The sequence below is a fragment of the Festucalex cinctus genome, chromosome 5 (assembly GCF_051991245.1).
Source record: "Festucalex cinctus isolate MCC-2025b chromosome 5, RoL_Fcin_1.0, whole genome shotgun sequence".
Lineage (NCBI taxonomy): Eukaryota > Metazoa > Chordata > Actinopteri > Syngnathiformes > Syngnathidae > Festucalex > Festucalex cinctus.
Genome location: NC_135415.1, coordinates 21,749,329 through 21,774,840, shown reverse-complemented (window position 1 = coordinate 21,774,840; position 25,512 = coordinate 21,749,329). Strand labels below are relative to the sequence as shown.

General features: G+C 38.1%; 1 protein-coding gene across 4 annotated transcripts in view; it reads right to left on the bottom strand.

Moving 5' to 3' along the window:
• The window catches only part of slc23a2 (solute carrier family 23 member 2), a 33,734-nt gene that overhangs the window by 7,107 nt on the left and 1,115 nt on the right, over positions 1-25,512 (bottom strand). For 2 of the 4 annotated variants that reach the window (XR_013283701.1, XM_077522684.1), the window contains exons 2-15: positions 12,628-12,744; positions 9,925-10,145; positions 8,289-8,387; positions 7,376-7,492; positions 6,404-6,561; positions 5,720-5,808; positions 5,491-5,558; positions 4,760-4,941; positions 3,090-3,210; positions 2,114-2,270; positions 1,505-1,652; positions 1,320-1,425; positions 931-1,198; positions 2-97 (exon numbers count right to left, since the gene is read on the bottom strand). Coding sequence is in view for 1 of the 4 variants with exons in the window: in XM_077522684.1 (XP_077378810.1) it covers positions 2-97; positions 931-1,198; positions 1,320-1,425; positions 1,505-1,652; positions 2,114-2,270; positions 3,090-3,210; positions 4,760-4,941; positions 5,491-5,558; positions 5,720-5,808; positions 6,404-6,561; positions 7,376-7,492; positions 8,289-8,387; positions 9,925-10,145; positions 12,628-12,676 (1,879 nt within the window). In the remaining 3 variants the exon portion in view is untranslated. The remainder of the gene's footprint in view (position 1; positions 98-930; positions 1,199-1,319; positions 1,426-1,504; positions 1,653-2,113; positions 2,271-3,089; positions 3,211-4,759; positions 4,942-5,490; positions 5,559-5,719; positions 5,809-6,403; positions 6,562-7,375; positions 7,493-8,288; positions 8,388-9,924; positions 10,146-12,627; positions 12,745-25,512) is intronic. The other 2 variants (XR_013283702.1, XR_013283703.1) reach the window with 2 other exon arrangements.

The following is a 25,512-nucleotide window of genomic DNA, read 5'->3' as shown; positions in this document are numbered from 1 at the left end:
CCTGGAATAGTATTGTCCAAAATAAAAGCAACTGAGCCTCCCACAAACATGGCCGTGGTTAGGAGAACGTTTAACACTTGGTCAACCTCAACAATGCCTGGAAAAACAAAACAAACAACAAAAACTATTTCAACAGTAAGAGCTCAATAACAAAAAAAAATTATAATAAAAAATAAAAATAAATAAATAAACCACGCTAACAATATACAGTACTGTAATTATTATATTAAAGGGATAAAAGCCCACTGGGAACAAAAATTAAAAATTAATATAAGCGCAGCTGCATCTCAATGAATTACAATAATGGAAATCTTTATTTGAAAAATTGAAACTCATTATGTAGACTAACTAACATGATTTTATATAAACAAAATAAATAAATAAATAAATAAATAATACAAACTAGGTGTAAAATGTCCTTCTGAAAAGTATTTTTGTATGTTAATTGTATGTGTATGATATCCTGTTTATATTCCACCTTTTCAATTGAATTCCTTAAACATTTTAAATTTTCTACTATAACATCTTTTTAAATGGGCCTGCACATGATGACTGTAGAACATCAACTGCTTACATTGTATTTCAACTGTTAAATTGCATCACCCCTTTTATTACATAAAGTAATAAATTGGATTAGGCTTGTGAGTTAGTTCACAAAATGAAAACAATGAATGCAAGTTTTCATGATCAAATTGGACCAAACTTTGCTTGATAAATTCATCAGCAGCCTATTAAGGGTGGAAAAAAAAAATATCTGAACCACTGGCGTCCTCTGCTGGTTGCTCCCATCTAGTAAAATCTATTAATACCACCATAGTTTCTAGACGTAGAGCAACACAAGACCCTACTTGGTACCCACACATGAGGAACAACATTTTCAACAATCAAGACAAATCTCCTGAGATTTGCCGTCCGGTCAGCTACACCAACCTGTGACCAGCGGGTTCTGTTTGAGGTAGCTCGGCAGCATCAGGCCGAAGAAGATGGAGAAGCCCAGGACAAAAAGGTTCCTGGAAGAGTTGAGGTCGACGAACTGCAGGTTGGAAAGCCCCACCGCCGTGATCATGCCAAACAAGGTGCAGAACAGAGCCCCCAGCACGGGGTCTGGCAGGGAGGCGAACAGGGCGCTGAATTTACCCACCAGCCCCAGCAGCAGCATCATGGCGGCTCCGTACTGGATCACGCGCCTGCTGCCCACCTGCCGACAAGAGGAGATATGTTTTCAACTTTGTCATTAGCATCATCACAAAGGGGGGAAGAAAAAAAAAATGTATTTGAGTGTCCTATAAAAAAAAAATAAAAATGCGGCAGTGAAACACCTTTGTTATTCCAAGGACACCAATATTTGGACTGGAGGACGTGGAACCATTTCCAGTCCCAAAAAGTCCATCCAGCACGCAGGAGATGCCCTCAACAAATATGCCCCTAAAGACAAATGATTTGAGAGTGCTCTGTGTCAAAAAGATTCATTGGAAGAGTGAGGCAGAGGCGTGACGAAGCTTACCTATTGATGGCGTGGATGGGAGGAGGAGGGGCACACGACAGACGGGCGCAGGCGTAATAGTCACCGATTGACTCGATGATGCTGGCTACTACGGCGCTCATCATACCGATGACGCCTGCGGCCGTTACGCTCGGCACACCCCATTGAACTGGAAGGTCAAAACATTTAGAATTATGCATGGGAGATATTTTGTATGTAACAAACAATCTGTAGATTGTGTGATTGTGCTGATCCACCAAAGATTATGGCTTAATAAGTGGATAATTTTATTTGTAGGAGCAAGATTTAAAGCAAGGCTGTCCTAAATTTTTCTTCCATGGGCCATAATAATGAAAATGAAAGGATTCAAGGGCCACTAAGACCTGTTTCATTTCAAACTGATGATGTAATTATCATATACGATTGTACACTCACATCAACGCAATAAATTATGCTTAATTAAAGTAAATAAATATTTTAGTATGTATTAAGCTGTCATTTATTCCTCTGAAGATAGAAACAAAAACGTCATTCGTAAATACAGGAAATGACACGGACCAGCAAATGGGCCCAGGTTGCAGCTTGGACACCCCTGATTCAAAGCATACTTAAAGACTGCTGTTAACTCACAGGGATATGGGATCTTGAACCAGGGTGCGACCGAGAGGATCCCTTGCCGTGCGTCCGTGCGGGCATAGAAGCCATATTTGTCTTTTTCAGGCGGGAAGACGTCCGTCACCGTGAAGATGAAGCACAGCAGCCATGACACCAGGATGGCCATGATGATCTGGGTGACAAGTGACAAAAGGCAATCAAATACATTTGAAGATCAAGTAAACCCTAAAACAGAATGCTGTGAAATGTTTTCCAGTTTACGGCAAAATTTTTACTCTAAACAGTGGTAAAAAGAAATTGTAGGTTGTCCAATATGGAGGACAAAACTGCCAAAATTTAAAATAAATAAATGACTAACTAAATAAATAAAGGACTAAAAGGATATACAAAAATATAATAAAAAAATTATATCCAAAAAAATAAATATAAATGGAAATAAAAAGAACATATATATATACACAGTGTAAATACATTTGTATTTAATTTTTGAATTACATTTCTTATATCTGTTTTTATTTTAACTTTTGGTCATTTATTTATTTATTTAATCATTTATTTATTTTTAATTTTGGCAGTTTTGGTCCTCCATACTCCAAAGGGGGTGAAAAGAGTTGAAATTTATTTTTTAAATTACCATAAACATTTTTTTCATTTATTTAATTTAATTTAAAAAAATATTATACTGTGGCATATGAGTTCACTGAGTAGTCAAATTTGTCAAAATTAATTATTAGTTGCAATCTTGAGCTAGTACTGTCAAGAGCTGTTCATTCAACATCATGTATACTATTGCTACACTTCATGACCACCAGATGGCATAAGACAACCTGCATGGTGGCACACTTAAGTAACACCTTTCCACCAACCCAGCACTATTGAAGCAAGATGTGAAACAAGGTGAAGTAATAAGTCAAATTCTTGTGCAATAGGTCTGTTAGAAAAGCCACTCCAAGGTTATGTAGCAAGAGGACCAACTCAAGAGTACACTTACTGGGAACATTTTGAACACCTGTAGCCGGTAGGAAGTCCAGCCTTTCTTTGCTTTGTAGACCGGCAACGGGAACTGGACATTTCGGGCATACTGGGAGAAGAGTAGCACCAGGAAAATAGTTCTGCACACAAAAACAACTCTGCTTAGTTAAAAATAAGAATGTCTCCTCCTCTTAAGTTTACTAAGAATTCTGATGTACAGTATAAGTATCATGAATCCAGCAGCTGAATTGTACAAATTGTGGACGACACGTGGAACCGGGCTGGGCTAAGTACATTCTGAGTCCTGCCACTCAACTTGATGCTTTTCTTTTGGCTGTGAAAGATTGTTATGTACAAATGATTTAATCCCAACAACGGCACATCGTGTTTAAACCTATTGCATTAACCCTTGTATATCTGCAAGAAGACCCCAGAGGCCACACAGAAAAATCAATTAACCTGACTGCTTGAGAAAGTCAAAGCAAGTCAGTGGCGATTACAAGACCATTACGCCGGGCGGGAGAAGCAACCCTGCGGCTACGCTCATGACAGCAGCGGCTAATGTCACATCTTGAGCATGGTACCTTTGACGACGGTGGTTATCATACAACATAAGGCTGCTTGATTATGGAAAATAATCACGATTATTTGGGCAATTGAAATCACCATTATTATTTGTTTTTGTTTTTTTTTGGTGCAAAACAAGAAAATGTTTAAGCATTTAAAAATATTAAGACCAATTTAAAAAATATATAAACACTATAATTATGTACTGTGAGTTCCTTTTGGCCCAAACAAAATTTATAATAATTATAATATATATTTATTTATGTTGACAAAAACTTGAAGTTGGAGTGCAACATGTGCACTGTGCAGAAGGACAATCATTTATTTATTTTTTTAACCTAAAAAAACGAAAAATATTAAGACAAAAATTTTTTTTTTGAAACACTAATTATGCAAGTTACTTTTGGATGGAACAAAATTTATTACATTAGTTTTTTTAATTTAAAAAAAGGTGCAAATGTATAAATTTAAACAACTCGAAAATTATTAATAGTTTTTTTTTTTTTTTTTTACTTTATTTTGCTGACTTTGTGGAGTGTAATAATTGAAATTGTAATTGAATTTTGATTAATTGCACAGCCCTAAACGGCTCAATATATACTACTCACCAAAAGTTAGGGATTTATTTATTTATTTTTGGTGAAATATCAGGAAAAATAATAAAATGACCTTCTTTACACTTTTGAATGTCCAAGTTCCACCTGTTCAATGTTTCATTATTTTTTTTTGAACAATTTGTTGCTCTCTAAACAAGGAGGAGCAAATTTCACATCAGGTGTTTGATCCATGAATACCTTTTCTGATTCTATTACAACTGGCAATTAAAGTGTCCTCTCCATCATACTGTTCATATTTTATCATCATGAACCCAATCACTTAAAGTCATTGCAAGGGTTCAAACAGGACATTCTCAAAACTAGTTTTGCAAAGAGTACTGAAGCATGACAGTTGGATAAATGTGCATTCAAAAGTTTAGAGGTCATTGAGTTCCCCTGGAAAGGTTATAGTGCATTCTATGTTTATTCTGAAATGTTACTCTAAAGCGGAATTTCCCAAAACTTTTAGTGTTTCCTCTATGTATTTCAAGTGCAGAGCCAGAAAAAAGCATTTACTTAAACTTACAGCATAGCGATGCCCCAGTGTTTTCCTGCCCTCTCCCCTGCTGCCTGGAAACCAGAGAGGCCGATGAGGGCCACAGTGGGGGTGATGGTCAGAGGGCCGATATACTTCAACAGGAGCCCGGGTAGACCCAGCGCCCCGATACACACCTCCACCAGGGAGGAAACAATGATCGCACCTTGGATCTAAAGAAAATAAAAGTCAGTTGGGATTGAAATCAAGCGTTGCACAATCACACACTTTTCTGATCTGTGATTAAAAAGCAGTCTTGTCGCTCTTCAGTTGTCATCACTTAACTTCAAAGACATTTTTTTTTTTTTTTGAATGCATTGTTCTGGGTTGCTTTTTAAATTATTTTGCCAGATGTTCCTTGTTGTTTAACACTTGATTAACTAATCAGTTTGCTCGGGTGTGACTCTTTCATGCAAGTTTTTGATCAGGAGACAACAGTCAAACTGTGTTTGCATAAGCAGAATATTAATGTGGATGTTAACAAGCCACACAGTCACATGCGCTTGCTGGTTGTGTTGGCAGCTCTCCAGCTACTGTTTGGTAAGCAGTTACTCAAGACATAACATGTTACGACAATGCTTGCTTTGGGGTTTTTGAGTTTAGTCTCACATAATACCATTTTCATTTCCCATTTTGGTTTTTGCGTTTTCCAACCACTTCCCCACAAAACTTCCCAAATCCAAAAACGTCACGTGTGCGCATGTTTTTTTTTGGTTTCTCACTTCTCGTATCCTGGGATGCCAGATGTGCTCTGTGTGGAGAATTTCTGTGCTGTTTGTCTCGAGCATTGCTAAAGAGAACAAAAACAAGAAAATTGTTATGTTATATCAGACAAAGATCAGAGTAAACCTGGATGTGATCACACACACAAACACACACACACACACACACACACACACACACACACACACACACACACACACACACACACACTGGTGAAGATGCTCTCACCTGTGTTGTTACACTTCCATTTGTCCAGTGACAGAATGGCTCTGGCTGGGGCGAGGAATGCAAAAGCGCTGGCCTGGAACAAAGGCAACCTAGGACACCAGCAATCACTCATCAGGAACAGAATAAGAACAGTTTATCTCATTCCAGTTGACTTTTGGTGAGAGGCGGAGTACGTCATTTATTGGTCACCAGTCAATCACAAAGTGATTACCCAACCAGGGTGCCATGGCACGCCATTGTGCAATGAGAGATCAAAGCAATACTTTCCTGACTTTCCATCAAAATTGTTTTATCTGTTAAATAAGTGTTATTGACGTGGTTCTCATTCAACTGTGTTGGTGTACCTAATGCTGTGTCCAGTCAGGGTACAAATAGACAAGACAAAAGCTACTTTGCCAGTTTAATCACACAGGAAGTAGAACAATAGGTTTCAGCATCATTCACATTACATAACAGTATATGTTTTTCACGCTACCTGCCTGAAGTCACATACATCTTTGTGTCAGGATTAATGCGCCAACAATAAGGGCTCTTAGGACGAGTGTGTTAGCTTATACTTCGGCACTATAGTGTTGAATGATATGAAGAATGAGAGCCATGACTGCTTCGGGCTTAAAAGTTGAAGAACAGGGTTTGAAGTGTATATTGAAGAATGTTGCGAGTGCTTTGTATGTATGAGTGTACCTGCAGCCTAGCGTGGTCTGTAGGAGGGTTGTGATCCCCACACAAAAGAAAATGGTCCCTATGAGCTGGCTTGTGGCCCACTGGTCAAAGCCGACGCACATGGCTTCGGCGAGGAGGAATGGCACTGCTATAGTTCCACTGAAACATGTCAAATAGTGCTGAAAAACAATGTGGGCCTCTAGTTAGACACGACACGTGATATTTTTTTCGAAGATTTTCCCACATAGCTTTAAGATTAATCACTCACTGTTAATTTTATGAGCTTAATCTACAATTGTGTTTTCTAACTTTTTTTTTTTTTTTAGCCAAGGCACATATTTAACTCTAGAAAAATATCACAGTAAAAGCATATAGGTCGTACTAAAATAAAGACAATATTGTTTTTGGGCCCGTTTTGTTGAACATGAGGCTATGATTCATCCGTTGTCAGAATAACAGGTGATAAAGAGGTTAACTGTACCGCCTGCCATTTAGTGGAAGAGTATTTAACCGTATACATTACTCGCACACATATGAACAAAGATGCATCACTTTTAGTAAATAAATAACTTTATGGCCAGTTGGGTGGAATTTGATTATTTCTTGTTGCATTCCTGATGACCTCTTATAGTACACCAATATGCCACCAACAGTGCGAGACGAATCACTGAGCTAGCTACGCAAAGTTCACACAAGATCCAATACAAGAGCTGTATCAAGAAAACTGCCTTTTACATTGACCAATAGGCATTTATTTAACACATTTTTCAGAAACCACTCGATCTGAGTGATAGAATATTATACTTTAACCTCTCAAGTGTGACAACTGTACTCTAGTGTGCATTTTTTTTTTAAACTAATTTTCTGAGAAGGTTCCAGTTTCAGCTGGCATAATCCAAAAATAATAACCAATGGGAACCAACGCAAGCAATATTATGACTTTCATCAGAGCCACATTGAAAAAATATTCAGCTATTAAAAATAGATATTTACCTGTAGGCCTAAAAACACACACAGGTACCAAGGCGGAGTGTCTTCTATGATATATATCATGTCCATCCTCCTCGGGTCAGCGCTGTCTGAGCTGTCCAACGTCTCCGACATTGAGCTCTTTATACACATGCAAACATACACACCAATGAGATACAGTAACGAACCTCTGGACTGGGAAAGTAAACTTCAAGGGCTAAGTTATCACAGATTTCACATCTTCAGAAATGAAAAGTGCACTGGCACAGTGACAACATGGAAAGTGTGCATTAGAAAGAGGGGAGGGGTATAATGTGAAGTGCACGCTTTGTTTTGGCCAGTATGAAACAGATGCTATGTCAAAGCGGACTGGGTGATAAAACTAAATAAAGGAAATAAAAGGATCGAGGAGAAATGCTGATATACTGCTAGAAGAGCAAAGTCAGACTGGGCAGAAAAAAAATAAGTTGCATAGGTGCCTGTACAGTAAACATGGACGTGCACAACATTGTAGACTAATTGATCACATATCAGACTCAACTCAAACACCATCTCCACATAATGCAAGATCACATTCCATGATGCTTATTTGCCTGTCAAACAGCATAATCTCACACTGTAATCAGATGTGGTTCTGGAACCAGAAATCACTACGGATCCAGTTTAAACTTCACTTCATTTTGGCTATGAATATCCTATAATCATAATGGCAATTTTCACAAATGTATTGATATCACAGCCAATATCAGATTTGGAGAGGTCCGATCACAGAACTTTGCATTTGGGGCCAACAATTCATGCTGAAACTAGACTGCAGATGATTATTACAGTGTATCACCAGCCTGTATTACATGCGAGCCAGCGCTTGTATCATGTGACTGCCAGTCATACTGATAACAGTTGCAAAATAAGTCACCCTTTATTCCGTCACGGTTACCTTTTCTGCTTGTTGAACATCTTTTGTGTAAATCGCCATCAGCTCAGTGTTCTCTGTATCCTGGTCCCCACTGGCTCCGCCCACACCATTAACTACCACCTAACCACAAAGCAAAACACATTAAAATGTGTGTGTACTTGCAAAACAGTTTAACCACTATACACATGTACCTCTAATGAAACAAAATATGAGTTGATTGGGCATGTAAGTAACACATTTTTCTTGACTTCTACTAGCCCAGGGGTGCACAAACTTTTGTGCTATTAAAAGACAGCTTATTTTTAACCAGACAGAAGGGAAAGGTCTTTTGTAGAAAAAGAACCAAATATTATAATTTGTTTATGTAGAGTTAATTTTAGTAATATGTTTATCTTACTATTTATAAAACATAAATGCATTTTTTAATTACATTAGTGAGTAATTAAAAATGAATAAATAGGGCTGAAACATGAATGCAACCGACATTACAGGACTCTTGATAATGTAAATGACTACTTTAAATACCCGTATTGCCAGTGTGACTTGTTTTGTGAATAACATCATTTGACTTTAATATTTTCTTTTCTGTAATCTAGATCTATCTCACTATCTACCTACCCATCCTATGGACCATTTCATAGCCCTATTCCTCAGGGGCATACGCATACATGAATGGCAGCCAAGGAAGTGATGTGTAACAAACAGCAAAGTGGGTTTTGTCTGTGGCAGGTGTCATGTTGCAGTAACAGGCAGAAGGAAGCATATGGATTGTTTGCACATGTGCATGTCCCAAAAGCTACTGTGTACGGTTTTAGTTCTAGTACAATTATTTACATTTTACAGTAGAGGGGGGGTTGCTTGCGTGTAAGGAACTAACACCTGGAAGCTGTAGTGTCACGAGGGGAGGAAAACAACCAAGGAGGAAGCTCCAAATGTGTCTCATTTCCTTCCCCTTTGTGTTTATTTTTTTGTGTGATCACCAGCAGCACGTCACCAGAGAGGCCTTGTGGTGAAAAGAAAAGCAGCAGGATTCATGGCCGATTATGTTATCAGGAAGCAATATTGAAATACTGACTTGGGGCTGGAGGAAGGTCAGCAAATATTTGTTGGGAGAACACAGAAACACATAGATTCATGTACTTAGTCATGTGAACGTACACGTGTTTAGAATGGAAATGTCACGGCTGATCGAAGTAGGGCTTAGAATGGGCGCTATCAAGGTTTCGCAATCCTTTAGGCAAAATGTTAACTTTTCACATAAATCCATACCACAAGTTTAAAATGTTTCCATCACCAGCTTTGTGATCAACAGACATGGGGAGGTATGTGTTTTATGAATGAGCTACTACAGGGGCACCTCAATAAATTACAATATCATGAAAAACATAGAGAATCTCTGTTATACATATGTGGAGTTTGTGGACCAAGTATTCGTGTGCCTCTGCTAATGAAAGAAAACCTCACAATGGTCACTGAAATCATTTGAAACTGACAAAATAATGAAGAAAAAAAAAGTGTCAAGTGAATCAAATAAAAGTACTCAAACGGCAGAATGTTGTGGTTCATTTTACACACAGCCTCAGGCTGCCCATTACTTTGCTTTTACTGTATGTGTTTGCCAATTAATTAAAAAGACAATAAAAATACATGCATGTACCGGAATGGGGTAGAAGTCGGCTCCAATTTTGTTCTCCTCTTCGTATTTGCCTCCCTCGCTCCCACTGTCCATGGCCTTGGAGGTGGTGTTCTTGCCCACGCCCATTCCTGTATTGCCGTGGTCTACCCACTCGTCCGCTTCGTCGCCTCTGTCTCGCTCCCGTGTCAGCACTACAGATGAGTCCTTCAGTCCGATTACATCATCCAGGGACGATTTATCTGCTTGGGAAACAAAGGAGATGGGCGTAGGGATTAATTTCAGATTTAAATTAATTAAAAATTCACATCAGACAACCTGAGAAGCCACCTAGCTGCATTCATTTGAGATCTGCTGTTAAATTGTTTTTGTTTGTTTTTTTCGTTCATAACGCAACAGTCCACCACAATTATTTTTCATCTCTTAAAAACAGATGAACAGAGAGAACAACATCTGTTTGGATTCTAAATTATGCATGAACAGTTATGGCAGAAAATAAGTCGTTGGAGGGATTTCACTGGCAGGCACCAGTGAGAAAGAAGTGAGAGAAAGGATGCAAATTTTGTAAACAGTTTAGGACGACAGCGACAATGTTGGTGGACAGATGTCGAAGGCAAAAGATAGCAGAGGGCGGATGCTATCTCATTTGTAATGGTTCAGATGTCACGGCAACTGTTTGGGTAAAATGAGGCCTTGAGCTCTGTCAGTCTGTGCAGTGCACGTCCTTTGGTCCACAGTGGTAAAGGCTTCCATTCTGAGCCAGAGACTCTCATTGGATTCACTGACAACTAGATCCAGTGTGGGATCATGAATATTGACAGAATTTGCCTGGTGGTTGCAGTCGCTCTTGCATAACTGTGTAAAAATGTTTGCTTTTAATCTTGTAATACCAAAATTAGGATGACATGATTTATTGTAAAATACCACATTCATGTAAGACACTTTGATCTGAAAAACTATTTTCCTATTAAAAAAAGCCAGACCTGCCCTGCAATTGGCTGGCAACCAGTTCAGGGTGTCACCCGCCTACTGCCCGAAGCCAACTGGAAAAGGCTCCAGCACCCACCGCAACCCTTGTGAGGAAAAGTGGCTCAGAAAATAGATGGATGGAACAAGCAAGACCATAATACAAAAGGCACAAAAAAAAATTATCACAAATAAATTCTAGTAATGTTAGACCTAATCACAAGGCTAATAAATTAAAAGCCCAGCAGACTATGTGTAAGGTGCAGCAACTTAAGAAAAATAAAAGACATTAACTGACAGTCTGGGGGTAGCTGCAAAAAACAAGATCCTGAAAATCAGATACTAAAATTGTTTACACACCATTTCCAAGTGTCATGTTAGAGTCTATGTCTCATGATCCTTGGTCTAACAGCTAGAAAGGATCAACACAGTGCATAAAATTTACATTTTAATTTGCGCCAGAAAGAAGTAAGTAAGTGGTACTGGGGGCTCAGCTGCAATTGATTAATTGCATTTCCATTCATTTCAATGGGAAACAATGTTGGATTTCATGTAATATTGCTTTTTTTTTTTTTTTTTTAATAAATATTAAATGAATGTCCCATAATGTTCAGACTACTGAGCACACCTGAATATAATCCAGGGCTGCACCCTCTAAAATTAAAACAGAAAAAAAAAACAACAAAAAACATACATACGGTATATAGATGTCCATGTCCAGCCCATTTAGTAACATGGGATATTTAAACAGCAAGGTGTTACATGTGATTGTTTGCTCTTTTCATGAACACATGTAGATTGTCCTTCAAAAGCATGTTTTGTCTCTTTACTCATCATGTATGGTCCCCCGGTTTGTTGGTCAATATTATTCACTAGGGGTGTGAATTGCCTAGTACCTGACGATTCGATTCGTATCACGATTCACAGGTCACGATTCGATTCGATACCGATTAATCCCGATACGAATTTATAAGCCGATTGTTGCGATTTTTTTCCATTCAAATTTAGAAAATACTAATCAGTAAGCTTGTAGAGTGTAAGATTTATATGAAAATGTATTATTTATTTATCTGAAATTTCAGTCTTATAGAGGTTGTAATCTGTTTCATGTTTGAACAGCATTAAAATAAAATATTAAGGCTTAATGTTCCGTTCATATAACATTCTTCCATGCTCAAGGTGTGAATCCTAAAAAAAAAAAAAAAAAAAAAAAAAAAAAAAAAAAAAAAAAAAAAAAAAAAAAAAAAAATCGATTCTGCCGATTATTGAATCGATTCGAGAATCGCGCGATGGAGTATCGCGATATATCGCCGAATCGATTTTTTTTTAACACCCCTATTATTCACATAGAAGTTTGATAGACTGGGATTTCTTGTGACACATATTTTTTACGTAAAGAGAAGTTCACTTACTTTGGTAACAGTTTAGTCATAATTTTCACTGTGCTCACTAAGAATTCTAGCAGCCTGCGAATCGATTTGTCCCAAAACGGGTAGGTGCAAGGACCAAGGCAACTACTGAAAATACAAACAATTAACGTCTGACCCAATGTTATGTCCTGCATAAAAATGGGTTCTAAAAAAAAATAAAAATAAAAAAATAAAAAATAAAATAAAATTGCATCTAAATGTACGGTATTTTTCTTTTAATCAAACTGCACTGACCAGTGACCACAGCCACCCCCCAATTCATTGCGAGCTTTGCCCACACCAAAACGACCTCTCGGCTTGCTGTGTGAAAATATTGGGATAGGTGTAATACCTAGTTGACACATCCCATCACTCCTGTCAATCGGCATGGCTGGGAGCATCTGTGTAGGGGGCGAGAGAGGGAGATGGAGAGAAAGAAAGAGTGAGTGCAGGAGAGAAGAGAGAGAGCCTAAGGAGGAAAGTAGAAGGAGAAGTAGAGGGTGAGGCAGAAGGGATGGGTCAAACACAGGAAGGAGCAGGGAGGTGAAACAAGTTAATTGCACACATGGTTGTTCAAGGCAAAAACTAATGAGAAATTGACAATTGATTATTATAGTTTATTAATGATTGTTGTTGTTTTTTTGTTTTTTTACCCCCAATATGTTTATATAATAACGGGGGTTGAAGTGTTTTATCCATGCAATGTACTGTAGCTCTGAAGAACCAAAAAAAGCCAAAAGTGGGATGAGTGACTGGATATATAGTATATGTATTTGGCATAGGTCATACATCAAACACCCCAAAGATTACTATACTTACGTGTAGAATAAAAAAAAAAAAAAATCATGTATGATTTTTTTTTCAGTATAAAAACTAATTTAATGTTAAAAATGTAACATTTTAAAGGGATTTTTTTTAACCTTGTTCTTTCGCAAGATGAATTCTCATGGTATTTGTGAGTTCACAAACTCCGGAACCGCCGTTCCGAACCGCTGGTGGTTCAGACCAATCAAAGAGCGACATTGTGTTTGGGGGCGGGATATGCAACTGTGACGAAACCATGAAGCCAGCGCCGATGCAGGGGCTAACAAACAAACCCAAGATGGACGAATGGACGCTGCAATTAATTCTGTTCTCGCACAATTACTCACCGTTTCCTTGTTGTATGTTGAACAGCGAGAGGTGCTTCGTGTATTTCTAGCTGGTAAGATGTTCGTGCTTTTCCCCCCTTCGACAAGAACGAACATGAAATTTTCACTCGTGGCCGTGATTGGTTAAAACAAACGTGTAGAATGTTGCATCGTCCAATCAGCTCGAATTATTGTACAGAATGTCCCGCCTTTTCCCAACCAAATTACTGTGGAGAGCAGGGGTGTTAAAAAAAAAAATCGATTCGCCGATATATCGCGATACTCCATCGCGCGATTCTCGAATCGATTAAAAAAAAGTTTTTTTTTTTTTTAAGAGCTCAGAATTGTTCATTCGGGAGTCTTACCGATTCAACGTCTTATCATCATTGCCTTTTTTGTGTGTGTGTGTGTGTGTGTGTGTGTGTGTGTGTGTGAATCGATTTTTAAACTTCCATTTTTAATGGAAAAATATTCAACAAAACGTCTGACTTCGGGTTAGGATTCACACCTTGAGCATGGAAGAATGTTATATGAACGGAACATTAAGCCTTAATATTTTATTTTAATGCTGTTCAAACATGAAACAGATTACAACCTCTATAAGACTGAAATTTCAGATAAATAAATAATACATTTTCATATAAATCTTACACTCTACAAGCTTACTGATTAGTATTTTCTAAATTTGAATGAAAAAAAATCGCAACAATCGGCTTATAAATTCGTATCGGGATTAATCGGTATCGAATCGAATCGTGACCTGTGAATCGTGATACGAATCGAATCGTCAGGTACTAGGCAATTCACACCCCTAGTGGAGAGGTACCAGATGGATATGTAATATCCTGGCTATTGCCAGGTTAGGATTTACACCTTGTTCAAGCCAAAAAAAAAATAACAAAAAAAAAAAAATCGAATCAAACTCTTGTGAATCGAAATCGAATCGATTGAGAACTCTAAGAATCGATATCCTAAAAGTCAATCCATCCATTTTATTTAACACTTATTCTCAATTGAATGGAAAATCAAGTTGACCCAGCTGGGCATTACTATGAAGCTAAAGCGGGTCTGAATCAGGGAGGCAGGTGTCAGCATCTTATAACACTTTGAATATGACACAGATATGGATTCTGTCAATATTATACAACTAAGGTAGGTAACAAAGACGTGTTATTTTCGGCCTGGTGAGAACAATGCATGTGGCACAGGAGCATGGCACGGTCCAGTTGTTTGACAGAGTATCCCAGCAGCCTCTAAGTCCGTTTGGATCTGGCCAGGCATGTGCAAACACTACAAATCCTCTCCCGCCAGATAGAATCACTTTCATGCCTGTTCGTGCGACGGGGTGGCAGTTGACAGGAAACGCATCCATGCAAGAGGCACGTAGCATAAAAACAGGCAAGTTGTGGTGAGACCAACCGAAACGGTTTACAATATATCGTGTTGGGGAAACAAGGGCCCCACTGATGGCATAATGGTTGCTAAATGAATTCATAAAAGTACGTCAATGGGATCATCTGAAGTGACAGGTTGACACACGTCTCTACCTGGATGAGTAATCAATCAAGGTAATGGATGCTGACTCATGAATCATACCCATTCATGAATGTGTTGCGCTCCACTGTTGAAATTCCACATAAAAGTGGTACTGCCAAAGTGTATTTTAGCCCCCTAAAAGAGGACGCTTGAAAACTTCTGAAGTGAACAAATTTCAATTATAAAACACACCATAGTCTATCATTTAACTATGCTTAAGGCACTAATGAAGCCATAATTGGACGTTCTTATTACATTAAGAATTAAAAAAATAATAATAATAATAAGACAAAGCCTGCGATTGGCTGGCAACCAGTCCAGGGTGTCCCCCGCCTACTGCCCAAAGCCAGCTGAGATAGGCTCCAGCACCCCCCGCGACCCTTGTGAGGAATAAGCAGTCAAGAAAATGGATGGATGGATGGATAAGATAAAGCAAAACTGAAATGAATATGGCTTACCTGGTGAAACAGCCTTTAAAGTAATTTGATTTGAAATCCTCCTTAAAGAAGCACAAGTCAAAACAAACAAAAAGATCTGCTCCAGGGAAGGATTATGGGAATTAATATGGGAGGGGTACAAGTGTCTTTCATTTAATTATCTGCCTGAGGGCAGAGAAAATACTTTCAGGATTGTTGGACTTTCCATTTGTATGTTTTACTGCCAAATTTAGATATACACATACACTCATATTAGCTCAGGGGCCACATGAATGAAGCAGATAAAAAGTGATCTTTAAGTAGAGGGTCACATAATTGATAAACGCCTTCACTGCATTAAAAAGACGAATGTTGAGCAAACTGGTTTAAGTTGGCATGTATGCATTGCAGTGAACATGCACGTCTTCATTCTGCTTGGAGAATAATTTGCTGAAGTCATCCCCGTAAAAAGTACACTCGTCCCTTTGTCGCTCTAAAGCAGCCTGATAAAATGTCCAGATAGTATACTGTAATTATCCAAGTTATTGTTTAGTTGCCCTATTTTAAAACTGCTTTCCTGTTTACTGTCTTGGAAGTTGGAACAAACAAGGAAATAGAGCAATCAATGTTTTGTTTTTTTAACTGTGCCAACCATCAACTGATGGACTTGAGCAGGGGTCTCCAAGTTCAGTCCTCGAGAGCCCCGATCCAGCCCGTTTTCTATGTCTTCGTCCTTCAGCACAGCTTCATCTAATGATCACTTCAGCTAATCAGCAAGCTTTGCAGAAGCCTGATAACGATCCCGATCATGAATCAGGTGTGTTGGTGGAGAGAAACATGGAAATTAGGCTGGATAGGGGCTCTCGTGGACCGAATTTGAAGACCACTGGACTAGAGGAAGGTAGACAGGTATGACAACACAATAGAATGGTCCAATATAAGAAAGATTCAAATGTAACCAACTGAACTAAACTATATGGAATCACCATGTCATTAGTTCATGCAAGTTTCCCCAACCACAGGGACTGAACATTTTAATTTTTTTTAACAACACGGAAATCTTACTCACTCTTATATTACTCGAGTGACGCAGGCGCGCCGGGGCAGTTCCGTGCCATTAAGCACCACCTCCTGGCGGTCGTTCGGAATTGGGACTCATAGAACCGTAGTTACAATCGTAACTATCAATTAAGTAGATGATGATGATTCACTTTGGCTTCTTGAAAACAAATGAAACATACAAAATGTTTGGTTTACTCTTCCAAACTAAGGGTCCGACTGCAAAACTGCCTCAACTTGTCAATTATTTCAGCTTGTATATTCTTTAATGACTTGTGGACATCATTCGTGTTTTGTGTGGGATTTTATCGACTAAATTTAAAAGTGACACAGGGATTAAATACAAGTCCATCGGTAGAATGAGGTATGGGGCATTTGGCTCCACTAAGTAGCATACAATGGAGGAATTAGAATGGAAAATGGAAAAGTGTTTTTTTTTTTTTTTCAGGCTAACTAAATAAAGTTGAGTTGTGATGGAGAACGCAATGCTGTGAAAGACACAGATTTAGATCAGAGATACAAAGATGCTCAACCTTTGAATATTCCTCTACCCTGTTCTCACAGCAACACCCACCTCCACACAGCATGCTCCCGAACACAAATAAAGAGCAATGAAAGCTCGGACACCTTTCTCACACACAGGCCCACAATGTAACTGTACACTCTGCATATAGGTTGGTCGAACTGGACCACCTGACATTCTCTCGCCTTTAACACCCTACAGAGCGGCTTCTTTCTTTGGTGGTGGTCCTTATGCATGCCAGATCCATCGCACCAGCATCTACTGAAACTCAAACAGAATTTGCCTCTCCCTCCCACAGCCCCTTGAATCAGTGGGTGCTGGTGTCTGTGGATCTCACTTTGCTTTATCTATCCTTCCCTCCTTCCTCTCTTTAGTTTTTCCTCTGATCACTTGAGATCTCAATTTATTGGAAGTTTGAGGTTTCTGGGGTTGGCATAAGACACTGGTTTTGTAACCACGCAGGAGGGGTTTGGTTGGTGCTGGATTTCACTTTGATGGATTGAATGCACTGGCTTCTATGGATCTCACTCTGCCTCATCGATCCTTCCCTCCTTCCTCTCTTTAGTTTTTCCTCTGGTCTCTTGAGATCTCGCTAATTTGTTGGAATTTAGAGGCTTCCGGGGTTGGCGTAAGACTTTGATTTTGTAACCATGGGGAAGGCAGGAAGTGTTTGGTCGGTGCTGGATTTCACTTTGATTTATCTTTCTTTTCACTTTATTTTTTCTGACCTTTTCTCTGGTCTCCTGACCATTTGAACCTCACGACTCTGGCAAGATTCTGAAGTACCTGGTTAAGGCGAAGGGTAATGGGATATTTACAAGGTTTTAGGTGAATTAATGAGTATAAATTTATACGCATTTGCACGCACACGCACGCAAACATGCAAACGCACACACACAAAAAAAAAAAATAAAATAAAAAAGAGCAATGATGATAAGACGTTGAATCGGTAAGACTACTGAATGAACAATTCTGAGCTCTTTAAAAAAAATAAAAAATAAAAAATAAAAAATAAACACCCTACAGAGCGCAGCAGGCACATTTAAGACCAGCATAAGGTATTCATTGTCGCTACAAGTAGATAAAATCTTTTGAGCCAAAGTGAGACACTTGTCAGCATAGAATTCTCCCTCAGGCCCATAAGCGTTTCGTAACACAATGTTCAAAATAACTTTTTTGTTTTTTTTCCTATGAGGAGCAGTTTTGCTAATCAATGAGATTTGAGGAGCAACTTAATAATCTTGAGGAGTAAATCCTGTGGTGGTGGTGTGGGCGGTGGGGAGGTGTTGTGGGTTTTGAGGGATATATATATATATATATATATATATATATATATATATATATATATATATATATATAAATTGTGTAACTAACTATATACAGACATAGCTATACATACACATATACGAAATAGACTGCCAAGAGGGGAAATAAAATACAAATAATTTTCTATTATCTACTTGCACTTACATTAGAATATACACACATTACTTATTCATGACTAAGTCTTAAACCCACAACAACGCACACAAAGTTTAAATGAAACATATTTGCATTGTTATTTGTGGGGGAGCACAGCAGACAAAACTAAACAGCAGAAGATAAGGGGCCTCTGTAGAAGGATGATACTAAGGTCAGTCTCCAAACAAGTTCAAGACAAACCATTGAGGAACGCTAAAGGAAATATATGAATGCATTTGGCTTTGAACAGGCAACAAGGTTACCCTGAGCAACATAGAAACATGATGAGCAGTTAACGCCAAAGATGATGAGCTTCTTTTAAAGGACAATGAAAGCCAGTGGGCGGTCTATTATGCGCATTGCGTTAGCAACCAGTAAACGGAACGGAATGGAAAATTATAGAACTCCCCAAAAAAACAAAAAAACATTGCCTTCAAATAGATTCTGAGTTGTGTTTTTAATATATCATAAAATATTGTGTTTTGAGTGCGACAGTATTTATTTAAGATTTATTTATGTATTTTTACCAACAATTTAAAATTATTTAACAACTAGACTGAGAAATTAAGATTAAAGCATGCTTAAAGAATTGTGGAATTGGAAAGCCTGATGTTCTCATTGCCAGATCGCAAAAAGGCCCATTTCCAGTGGAATGGAAATATCCTGAGCAACTTAATTAGGGACAATCTTTGCTTCGCCGTCCATCTGTCCATCCATCACAATAACTGATTAAACTTTTATGAGTCTCTAATGTGGCAGACTGATAGTTCTGTGGAGATGCCATGCGGCATATACGTAAGTGTCTGCACACCAGTCTCAACATCAAACATGGAATTCAAAAATCACACACCTGCTATGACGCAAATATGCCAGAAAGGGAATTATAGAACAGGATTTAGACAATTTAAGTTAATGTCTCTGAACGATACTTTATTATTAAAATCGTTGATTTAAAACAAAAAACAAAAAAAACAACAACAACAACAAAAAACGTATATTGGTCCATCTGCATCCCTAATACATAGTTCTATTATCTGCCATTGGTGTTTATGTTCCACCAACTGGAATCTTTTTTTTCAATGCTACTTGAGATCATTTCCATCTTGTCTTGCATCATGACCCAAAGTTGAGGTCATCATATGGTTCCGCTCACCAGGATGCTAAATTAGTCTAATTTTTGTGTGGTTTTCATGACTTTGCCTGAGACATTTGTGCCTGGGAGCCAATATGCTAACACGGGAATAAGGCCTTTGTGTTCTAACTCTTCCACTTCCAAGACATGGATATAAAGCGGCTTAAAATAGAATTAAGAGCATTTAAAGTCAAGCATGGCCTTACACAGCAAAAGCACGAGCATCTGCTATGATTAGTTGCCGTTTCCAACAAATCAATAAACGACCCCCTCGGGTCAGTCCAACCCACATAGAGACATTTCAATGCAAATCCGTCGAATGCTCATTTGTTGCCCAACACATTGCACAATGCCAGATGAGACCAGGCAATATGATTATGTGCTGACTTTTTTAATGGGAACCCACAGTCAACCAAAAACAAAAGGTGAAGGTGTAATAAATGCTAGTTTTATCTGCAACACAAAAATAAGAAGCTTAGAATAGTAGTGCTGTTTATATGATGGTGTTGTTGTGAAGCGTACAACTTTTCATTTGATTTGATCATTAGAAAAGCCCAGGGTCTGAGAAGTTATGCACCACTCACCTAAAATGATTCCCAACAGAGGAGAAAAGAAAAAAAAACAAAAAGTGACTGAAACATTCAGAGCCACAGTACGTGCAAGATAACACGGCAGCACGTTTGGACTGTACAGTGGGAGGACACGGAATGGACCTGCACTACAGTGTAATCTCAGTCACATGTGGCGGGCGATACACCAAACACAGCCAGAACCCAATTTCTGCGACTCAAATAACACCACATCATGGTGTACTTGGCCGTAGCTGATGCTCAGCTCAGGTCAGGCTGTTTGTTGAAGCAAAGTGCAGCAAGCAGAAATTCAGATTCATGAGTGAACACGACAGTATGGTTTCCAAAGCCAGTCAGAGACTGACTGTGGCATACATACTTCCACATGGAAAATTAATAGTTTTGGATGATTACAATTGTAATCAATTTCAAACTACCGGTAATAAACTCAACAAACACTTAAGTAAACAAAGTTTGATTTTTTTTCACAAAAAAAAAAAATCACATTCAAAATGTTTACACAATAATGTATACTGATTTTAAATCAGTACTTTTTTAATGTAAACTTGACATTCATATCTTGTGCAAAAAAAAGCTATATTGTTTTTGTGTATAACTTCCTTAAATGTCACAAGTAGTTAGTAACTATTGTAAACACATTCTGCCAATTTGGATAAAACATAACTTTAGGAAAAACAGCTTTTAAAAATTCAGAAGAGATTATTTATTTATTTGCATCTACGGGTGGGCAATGTGGGCAGGATGATATTCTGCAAAAAAAAACAACAACAAAAAAACACTGTAAATCTGCACTTGCTTCACAGAACAATTATGGATAGATAGACAGCTTGTTTATTTTTTAAATTGCTTCATACATCTTCTGCAAAACATTTCACAATGATACCACAATATTTAAAGGAATACTTGACTCATTTAGCCATTTTCAGCAATAAAAAGTTAATATTTTGTTTCTAATTAATTTGCTAACTTCATTTTTTTTTCACGCACCAATTTCAATACCTTTATAAAACACACTTTGCCACTTGCTGTCGACTGATAATGACATCACAGGTACTTAGAGGTCAGGTAACGACCAATCATGGCTCACCTGTTTTGTAGGTTTGGTCACGTGATGTTAGCAAACGGAGCCATGATTGGTCGTTACCTGAGCACACATCAGCTCGTATTTTGCTAACAAGTTGGAAAAATTAATGGCAATCAATAATTTAGTAAAAAGACGACGATTCATAATATACAGCTGTCTGTCACCACATCCTAACCCGCTTATCAGCTGAATTCCAGTAAAACTTGCATGCAACAGTCCCATTCATAACTGACGACCCAAAGAGCAAGTTAAGTCACTTAGTTTGCAGATGAGATAACCTGTTGAGGTCAGGATGAGTCACTGTCAACATTAGCTGATCTCCTTGGCTGCCCATTTTTGTTTTCCATCCTTTTTCTGTGTGCATATTTTACAGTGGGATCTAATTATACTCAATTATTTGTGATGTAGAAATGTAGTCCAAATCAAACTAGGGCTGTGGGGGAGAAAAAAAAAAAAAAAAAAAAAAAAAAAGACAGCTAACTCGGTTAAGTCGACAACAAAACTTGCTCAACACAAAATTTCTGCCTCCAAACTATAATCATTTTAAAGCCATATTTGTGGGACCTGGAACCAATGTTTGTCCACTTCAGTGTTCTACGTTTTTTGCTGCAGAGGGCGGACGCTCTTTTTATAATGTTTCATGCTGGCAGCTTTGGAGACTTGAACACAGCAAAGTGATATCAACTATTAAGGGGATGGGCTTGTCCTGCATCATGTTGCATGATGAAATCTACTGAAAGCAAAACTTATGCAAAGTAAGACAATGTAAATGATCCAGTCTGTAATGTGTATGTGCTGTTTTTATTTTACTACCATCACTGAGGCAAATTTAAACAAAACGAAAACAAAAAACAAAACAAACAACAACAACAACAACATTATTATGATAACTGCAGTGAGGCCCTGACTGTGACTGTGATGTATTCTTTAATTTGGTAGATCTAGCATAAACAATATTTTGTGGGCTTCAAATCAGCCAAAATCCTCTTACATGGGTGTCATTTCTGATGATGGCTGGCAATTAACACACAAGGTGTAGTCTTTGTTTTAAGCAGCATGTTTAATTTGACAGTTAACTTTAACTGGGAGTGGCATTAAACAGCTTGAAACATTTCAAGAATGTTGAAGAATGAAGATTCCTTCACTACTCGCCAGTGCTGTTATACGTTAAGTGAGTTGCGTTGAGTTTACTCACTGTCACCATAAAATCCCCATGTCACAAGTTTGAGCTCACAAGTCAAAGCAAACAATCGTCCGGATAACGGCTCGTAGTTGGGCCACTCGTAGGGGTGTGCCAATACATCGATTATTAGATTCATCGAGGTTTGACACGTGACGATTCGATTACGATTCATAAATGTTGAAAAACAATTATTTTCCATAATAATTTAATGACGGAACACTACCGCTGCTAAAAGTACAGAAATCTGTGAAAACACAAAGTATTTTGGTTAAAAGAAGTCTTATTTATTTCCAATGGCAATTTTATTGTAATTAGGGATGCATGATAATGCTATTTTCAACCGATACCAATAAACCAATAATTTAGGTGCCGATGTAAATAACCGATAAGTAAGCCAATAACTGTTTGCAAAATTAACTTTAATACAAATATGCTTTTGACTTCTATTATAAGTCAACAATTACAGTGAAACATTGCAACAAACTTTGCACAATGTTTCAATGTATGTAAAGCACCATGAAGCTAAATTTTATTGATATGAGCTACAATCACAACAGATGGACCAACGTAGTATGTCTATAATTATCGGCAGATTTCTCTATTATCTGGTTTATCTGTTTGACGTCAAATTGGTCGATAATTGCCGATAATTATCAGCCACTGATATTATCGTGCATCCCTAATTGTAATAGAAAAATCTATTTTTGAAAATTATCGGTACTGCCTTTGAAACAATTGTTTTTGCACCTGTGTTGTATGGGAATGTTTACATCCTTCTTATTGGATGATTTGGTGTTTGGAAATAAAAAGTAACGGACATAAATTGGTTTGGCTACTTTAATTAATGAATACTGTCAAATATACCTTAAAAGTATGAAGAAGCCACAAAATAAGAAAAAAATAATAAAAATCGGGAAAAAAAGATGCATTGAAAATCGTGATAATCGTGACAATTGTGATGATCATTAGCATGATAATCGTTCAATAATCAAATCGTAGCACCCTTAATCATAATCGAATCGTGGGGTGCCTTAGATGGTACACCCCTAGCCACTCGTATCTCAAATCGCCACTAATGAACCTACCGTGCATGTTTTTGAAATGTGCGAGGAGGAACATGCCAGCTCCACACAGGAATGCCGTCACACAGATTCGAACGGCAAAACTAAGTTTGACTGTTAGGCATTAATTCAGCTAATGATCCACTGTACAGTACATACCTGTGTGGCGCAATGTCTAGAAAAGCCAGTTGAGACATGGTTATAATCAACTGTGACATAGTTGACTTCATTTAAACCGCTTAAACATTATGGCTTTTGATCAAAAAGGAGGAAAAAATTCTTAAGTTGGGCCCAATTATCGCTACGCGTGTAATCCGCTTCGAAAGAAAATGTGAATAAATGGCATATCTTCTGTTACAGCTTTGAAGATGTAACAGAAGATCACTGTCATGGTTCACCATAACTGTGACTCACAGATAAAGTCTAGGCTATTGCAGAGACAATAGCATAAACTGATTAATGTGTAATGTAAATGTAGTGAGTGATCTCACCGCCTCAGAAACCCGATGACCTCCTTTTTTTTCTTTTTTTTTTATAACCATCTTAGAATTGCCTTTTTAAATCCAAGAGGCTGTAAAGAAGCAATCGTGAATATCCGATAAAGCACACTAGCATAAACGTGGGAAATGTGGTTTAAGAATATTATTGAGAAGGTGCAAAAGCCTCATCAAGTGCCTTAATTATGAAAAAGTATAAAAGTGCCAAGGGGGCTTTCATCCGTCATTCAACTAATGTAAAAAGTCTACAAGCCACTGTTCAAATACGAGGTTTTTGTGATGACACCCAGCTAAAACATTTGAACACTTTTTTCCAATTGGAGAGGGGGGGGGAAAAAAAAAAAAAAAAAAAAAAAAAAAAAAAAAAAAAAAGTCTTTTAGAGACACTCTCCCAAACTGGGGGTTGATGTGGCTGTATTCAGAAATAACCAATCACATCCACCGCATTTTCTATATTAAATGCACCATTTAGAGTGTTTCCGATTAATCCCAAATAAAGTTCAGATTTTCTAGTAGGATTTCCCCATTCTTGTCGCATTTTTAATTACCAACCATGGTCCTCAAAGACCTTTCATAGTATCAGAATATTTTAGGCAATAATTCCTCACCAAAAGAACATTCAACATCATACCTACAGTAACGCATGGTGGTGGCACCAACATGCTCTAGTCTAGGGGAGAAAAAAAAAAAAAACTTCAGTCTTCTACTTGACAGCTGAAGATGAAGAGGAACTTTGCCTTTCAGCGTGAGAATGACCTGAAGTCAGGGCTGGACTAAAATAAATAAAAAAACACACAAAAAAAAACTCATTAGCGGTGCACAAACAACAAGTACCGGTCATTTGTGTCTTCCCTGAAGACATATTTATTTAACTATTATTATTAGAGTATGGGCGGCACGGTGTCTGACTGGTTAGCACATTCGCCTCCCAGTGATGAGGACACATGATCGGGCTTCGGCCTTCCTGGGTGGAGTTTGCATGTTCTCCCTGTGCCTGCGTGGGTTTTCTCCGGGTATTCGGGTTTCCTCACACATTCCAAAGACATGCTTGGCTGGTTAATTGAACGCTCTAAATTGTCCCTAGCCCTAGGTGTGAGCGTGAGTGGTTGTTTGTCTGTGTGTGCCCTGGATTGGCTGGCAACCAGTTCAGGGTTTACCCCACCTACTGCCCCAAGCCAGCTGGGATAGGCTCCAGCACCCCTGAAAACCCTTGTAAGGAATACGCAGTTAAAGAAGATGGATGGATGGATGGATGGATGGATGGATGGATGGATGGATGGATGGATATTAGGAGTATCAAATCAACAGAGGTGGAGTAGGCTTCAGGGATGTTTAATTAATAAAATAATTTTTTAAATAATTTTTAAAACAATTACAGCATCATATTGCCACCGTACGAAAAATAATAGGACAAGCTATCCCCCCCCCCCCAGTTTTTTTCTGAAAATGTAAAACACAGAACCAGAGACCAGACACTGATTATATTATTAATCATTTCATTTTAAGGAATAGAATCAAATGATGATTGACTAATGTAGGCAGCCAATTTGAACAGAGGTGGCCTG